Below are 6357 nucleotides of genomic sequence, written 5' to 3'. Positions count from 1 at the left end.
ATTGACCTCAGTGTCCGATTTACCCTAACGTCTGATCTACTTCGATTTCTGATTGACCTCAGTGTCCGATTTACCCTAAGGTCTAATTTATCTCAGCGTCCTATTGACCTCAATGTCTGATTTACCTTTAAAGTGTCGTTTACCGCCTAGTCACTTAAAACAAGGTGAGAAGTGATAACAGATTCAGTGCAAAAGTGAATAAACGTCAGACACTAAACCTGACTGTCTGACTGCATATGTCTGATGTCTTAACGTTTTGTGGACGTTTGATTTGAAGTCAGCGTGAGCAGAAAATGTTTTTGCAGCTTTAAATATTGTTGCTGCTGCTTGAGCCCTGTGAAAGGGCGAACTGAGTCTCAGAGTACATTAGGACATGAGACTCGACACAACAGGACTGTTACTAACACAGTACAACTAAGCACACACACGCGCACACACACACACACACACACACACAACAACATTAAGACAACTTTACACTAGTACACATATACACACAGCGGAAAGATAACACACTATATTACAGTAATTTTATAGATTACTAACATTTACAGTCTGTGTGGGTGTGTGTGTGTGTGTGTGTGTGTCTGCTTATGAGAAGGTGTAATATTGGAAGAAGAAATACCAGCTTTAGATACATGCTAATACGCTACGTGTTTCACATTGATATTAAATCAAATTAGCCTTTACAATAAATGGCTAAAATGTGCAAAAATCCTCTTTAAAGGGTTAAAATAGCTACAGGAAGTAGCAAATACTGGACCCCCAGTCACACTAGTCAGACTAGCCCTTCTTGCCTTAGCCAAGTAACTGAAATGCTAATGCTACTGGAGTTAAAAGCGACTAGCTGTTAGCATGTCAGTTGATTAGCACTCTAGACTTAGTAAGCAATGATTAACATAAAGCCTTAATATATATGCGTAGATACTGAAATTAGCCTTGGAGCTACCTAGGCTCACTTGATGTATTATGTAATCTGAAAAAGTCACAAATTAGCATACAGATGATATTTGTTAGCAATAATAATGAACACAGGAGTGAAGAGCCAGTGTTAGCAGTATCACAATGTTATGTACAAATATATATTTTTGATCATTACATGCAGAGACGTGTTGCTAAGTGACGACTGGACGTCTACAACTAAACGTTTCTGGGAAAAAACCTTCCTGACGTAGCAGTTTTGTCAGCATCACGTCACGGGTTTGTCGAGCTGCGCTCATGGCTTTTGTTGGAAGATTAGCAAGGAACACAGTGGCGTTTAGTGATGTTATCGGCAATGTGTGGCAGTGTGCCAAATCTAACCACACACACACACACACACACACACATCAGTACTCCACCATAGCTAAATTTTTGGACTCCTTGTACAGAAACACCATGGGGACGCTTATCAGCTAATCAAGCTAATACGTCCATACTTTCTGGATTTTTTGGATCTTTCATCTGTTTATTTATTTCTTAATTCAATTATTTTAGATTGTGTGTAGAAGAAAGTGACATCTCTGAATCTCCCCTCAGTCCAGCCAAAGACCCAATGAACCACCCCTCCTCAGCATCAAGGAGCATGGACGGCTAAAACGGTAAGTGTGTGGCTGATTTTTTACGCTAATCGCGCGCCGTTTCGTTTTTCTTGTCGCCATTTGACTTCCTGTGTGAATGCGATGGTGCTGGATCACAACAAAGCCACGATGGGGAACAGAGGAACTCATGGAGCGACGACAATTGGTGAACAGAAGGAACGTTTTTGCCTTCGTCCCTCTGTCTTCTTCAAATTTGTCTAATTTCCTCCCTCGGTCCTCGAGTGCTCAAGTGAACGCTAAAGGTCAAGGGTTAGCTTCACCTTTCGCAATAGTTCAAGGTAAAACTTCCAGAACTTTTCTGCTCTACGATGCTCCACTGCTCCACATCTAGCTTGTCTTCCATCTCATCTTCTTCATCCTCTTCTTCATCTTCCTCGTAAAGGCTCGCTTCCTCAATGGAACTTTCCATACGGTAGCAATATGGTTGCCCCTCGGTGTACTCGTATATGGTCGGTAAACTGCTCTTTAAGCTGCAGCGCCGCCTTAGCGCCACTAGAAGGGGCTGTAAAGAAACCGAAACACTAACCATTAATGTTTTAAAACAATCAAATAGTCGACAAAATGTCCAAAAAAATATTTAAATAAATATGCATAAATACCCAAAATTAGAAAGGCTAACATTTTGCTAGGTTTACCTAGCTGGCCAACTAACCATGTTACCATGACAACAAGCATCTAGCAAACATCACACTGTTTAAGCTTTCGTTTTATCACTAATGCTTGTCCCAATCTGAATTTACATCAAATATTAATAAAAAAAATCAAATCATAATAACTGTTTTGACAAAAACAAAAAACGATCTGAAGAATTCTAGTTAAAATATTTCACTTTTCTTTTAGTATTTTTATTTTTTTTAAGATTGTTGGATGATGCCATACTTGTATATAGAGCTAGCTTTATGGCTAGTTAGCGTTTATGAATAGTTAGCAAAATCTTGCTTTACCTAAAACCAGGGGCAATGATTATGCTAACTGCAAAAAGCTGCTAATTTAAAGACGCTGCTAGTGCAGTTAGTGACCTTAGACATTGGATGGGGTAAATTGGTTTCCTTACAACGTATCAACAGTGCTACCTCACATTCAGAGCAAAACTATCTAGTGATCTATGCTAATAATGATAAGATGATATACTAATTTTTTGAGATAGGAATTTTGGGTTTTCATGAGCTGTTTGCCAAAATCATCAATATTAAAACAATAAAAGGCTTGAACTACTTCAGTTGTGTGTAATGAATCTAAAATATATGAAAGTCTAATGTTTATCAGTACATTACAGAAAATAATGAACTTTATCACAATATGCTAATTTTTTGAGAAGGACCTGTATAAGATTAAACACTGATAGACGCTATGCCAATGACACACTCATGTTAATGTAGCAGCTGTTTCTTAGTGGTGTTTGTTAGCGGTGTTGTTGCTACCTGAGGCATGGTGAATATGTCCACATTGTTCCCGAGATCGATCCAGGCCAGGCACGAGAAGCTCCGTGGGGTTTTCACGGCCTCGGTCAGGTCCTTCATGATGGACACGGTCAGGCGGTTTCCGTTCAACGCCAGCGTGGTTAGTTTGGGCAAAACGCTTAAAACAGGCAGCAGGATTCGCAAACCTTCATCTCGCAGTTCAGTAAAGCTTAAATCCACAGAGATGACAGCACCCCCACTGGTCTGGAGGTAATACCCGACGTGTCGAACATCCCGAGTGGACAGAGGGATTCCAGAAAGATCCACCGAGTCACTGCAGAGCTTCTTCTGAAGAGTCGTTTTCAGCCTGAAGAGGAGAAAAAAATGGATGATTCGAAAAATTTGAAACGTACTGATAGTCTTTATTTTCTAGTCCAAAAGTTTTGTATTCTAAGAATTGAGAGCTGGCATCTCTCAAATTAATTTGTTAAAATGCTGCGATATTTACATGCAACTTGCACAAAGTGTGGTTAGTGACTCTACTAAGAGCTAAAGAGCTTGTTGATGAAATATACCAGTCAGAAAAAGTGCAATCAATATGAATAAGTGAGTGACTTCCACTAGTGGTGTGATTTTATTATGATTAATTGAAACGCTACTGCTAATACAAACATATGATCTTATAATGCTGTGTGCAGGTTAAAGACAGCGGTTAGGGCGTGTCTGCAGCGTCACTGTCATATCATTACTGTTCATCCTTACGCCTGTAGGTGCCTGAATTAACAAACGCAATTTAACAAAAATCTTAAACACAGAGCAACAGAAGAATAATTGAACGCTGGACCTTTTCTCTGTAGTTAAATAATTTAAAGGTACATGAATAAAATATTTATCTTTAAAGCGTAACGATGAAAGAAAAGAAACAAATGCTTACCAAGTGCTGCTTTTTAACCTAATACGTACAGTAAGTAATAATCTGGGGATCTATAGAAATGTGAGCAGTACATATACAGTACATATATAGAAAAATATACACTCACCAGAAGGATTATTAGGAACACCACACTAATACAGTGTTTGACCCCCTTTTACCTTCAGAACTGCCTCAATTCTACGTGGCATTGATTCAACAAGGTGCTGAAATCATTCTTTAGAAATGTCGGCCCATATTGATAGGATAGCATCTTGCAGTTGATGGAGATTTGTGGGATGCACATCCAGGGCACGAAGCTCCCGTTCCACCACATCCCAAAGATGCTCTATTGGGTTGAGATCTGGTGACTGTGGGGGCCATTTTAGTACAGTGAACTCATTGTCATGTTCAGGAAACCAATTTGAAATGATTGGAGCTTTGTGACATGGTGCATTATCCTGCTGGAAGTAGCCATCAGAGGATGGGTACATGGTGGTCATAAAGGGACGGACATGGTCAGAAACAATGCTCAGGTAGCCCGTCGCATTTAAAAAATGCCCAATTGGCACTAAGGGGCCTAAAGTGTGCCAAGAAAACATCCCCCACCACACCATTACACCACCACCACCAGCCTGCACAGTGGTAACAAGGCATGATGGATCCATGTTCTCATTCTGTTTACACTAAATTCTGACTCCACCATTTGAATGTCTCAACAGAAATCGAGGCCGAGATTTTAGTGAGCTCGTGCAACTTGTAGTCTCTTTTTCCTATTTGTAGTGGAGATGAGTGGTACCCGGTGGGGTCTTCTGTTGTTGTAGCCCATCCGCCTCAAGGTTGTGCGTGTTGTGGCTTCACAAATGCTTTGCTGCATACCTCGGTTGTAACGAGTGGATATTTCAGTCAAAGTTGCTCTTCTATCAGCTTGAATCAGGCGGCCCATTCTCCTCTGACCTCTAGCATCAACAAGGCATTTTCGCCCACAGGACTGACACATACTGGATGTTTTTCCCTTTTCACACCATTCTTTGTAAACCCTAGAAACGGTTGTGTGTTAAAATCCCAGTAACTGACCAGATTGTGAAATACTCAGTCTGGCACCAACAACCATGCCACGCTCAAAATCGCTTAAATCACCTTTCTTTCCCATTCTGACATTCAGTTTGGAGTTCAGGAGATTGTCTGCACTGTGTATTTGTATCAGCACCAGTACATGTGATTCTATTTTGTTTTATTTTTAATAAATTAAAATAAAGATTTTAAACAAACTTCTTTCATGTTGTCATTGTGGGGTATTGAATGTAGAATTTTGAAAAAAATAATGAATTTAATCCATTTTGAAATAAGGCTGTAACATAGAAAAATGTGTAAACAGTGAAGCGCTGTGAATACTTCCCGGATGCTCTGTACACTGGGTTACTAAATAAGTACCATCAATCAAACACAGTTGGGAAAGGGATTAAAAAATTATATATATATATATATATATATATATATATATATATATATATATATATATATATATTGTTTTGGGTGGGTGGTTGGGTGATTGTATAGGGGGGTAACTGGCCCAAGTATTGAAAAAACTGATACATTCCGAAACAGTTAAATTGATGTTTAAAGATTTCCAAAGACACAGTTGAGAAATGGTGAGACCAGCCGAGCAGTGCTGGAAGTTTGGAGGGAATGTGGTGCTTTCAAGCATCAGGGTTTTGAATTTGATAAGGGTAGCTACAGGAGGCCAGTGCAGAGAATGAAGAAGTTGGGTGGTGTGGAAGAACTTGGGAAGGTTGAAAACAAGACGTGCAGCTGCATTCTGGATCCACTGCAGGGGGTTTCGCCATGGGGAGAGGTGTTAAAGGGTCTGCTGCAGGTGAAGTGGAAAAACAACTCAGTTCATGCTTATGACATTTAGTCCTCTTTAACTTTCGTTAAAAAAATATTCATAAAAAAATAATACATTTTTACATCTCCGCGTGAGCACGCACACACACACACACCTCTGTGTGAGCACACACACACACACAAACCTCTGTGTAAGCATACACACACACCTCTGCATGATCACACACACACCTCTGTGTGAGCACACACACACATACACACACACACATGCACACACCTCCATATATAAAGATGCTTGAGAGAAAAACTATTGGCTCAATTATCATGTAACTCTGTGTCAAAACATAAAGCGCACGCGATGATACTCGATACTCGTATATCAAGAAACAGTTTTGCTCGTCTTGCAGGACGGTTGCAAACCGTGTTACTCGCGATCCGAGGTTCGACTGTATAAACCTAAACTTCACGAGAGAGTTTGATAATAAAGATCTTTTATAGCCTGGTGCCGCGGCTCACTTTTTTTTCCTGCTAGCTCTGACTCCACCCATGTTCACTTACCCGCCCACTCACATTTCCCCTTTAACATCTCTTTCTATCTGTCTGCCTCGCTTTCCATCAC

General features: G+C 40.1%; 1 protein-coding gene across 1 annotated transcript in view; it reads right to left on the bottom strand.

Moving 5' to 3' along the window:
- Positions 1 to 449: 449 nt before the first annotated feature.
- lrrc75ba (leucine rich repeat containing 75Ba) overlaps positions 450 to 6357 on the bottom strand; it is a 27787-nt gene continuing 21879 nt past the window's right edge. Inside the window, exons 4-5 of the mRNA XM_053503901.1 lie at positions 3002 to 3347; positions 450 to 2082 (exon numbers count right to left, since the gene is read on the bottom strand). Coding sequence (XP_053359876.1) covers positions 1837 to 2082; positions 3002 to 3347 — 592 coding nt within the window. The 3' untranslated portion in view covers positions 450 to 1836. The remainder of the gene's footprint in view (positions 2083 to 3001; positions 3348 to 6357) is intronic.

This window comes from Clarias gariepinus, chromosome 9, assembly GCF_024256425.1.
Source record: "Clarias gariepinus isolate MV-2021 ecotype Netherlands chromosome 9, CGAR_prim_01v2, whole genome shotgun sequence".
NCBI lineage: Eukaryota > Metazoa > Chordata > Actinopteri > Siluriformes > Clariidae > Clarias > Clarias gariepinus.
The sequence above is the reverse complement of the archived record's forward strand: the minus strand, read 5'-3'. Positions and strand labels throughout refer to the sequence as shown.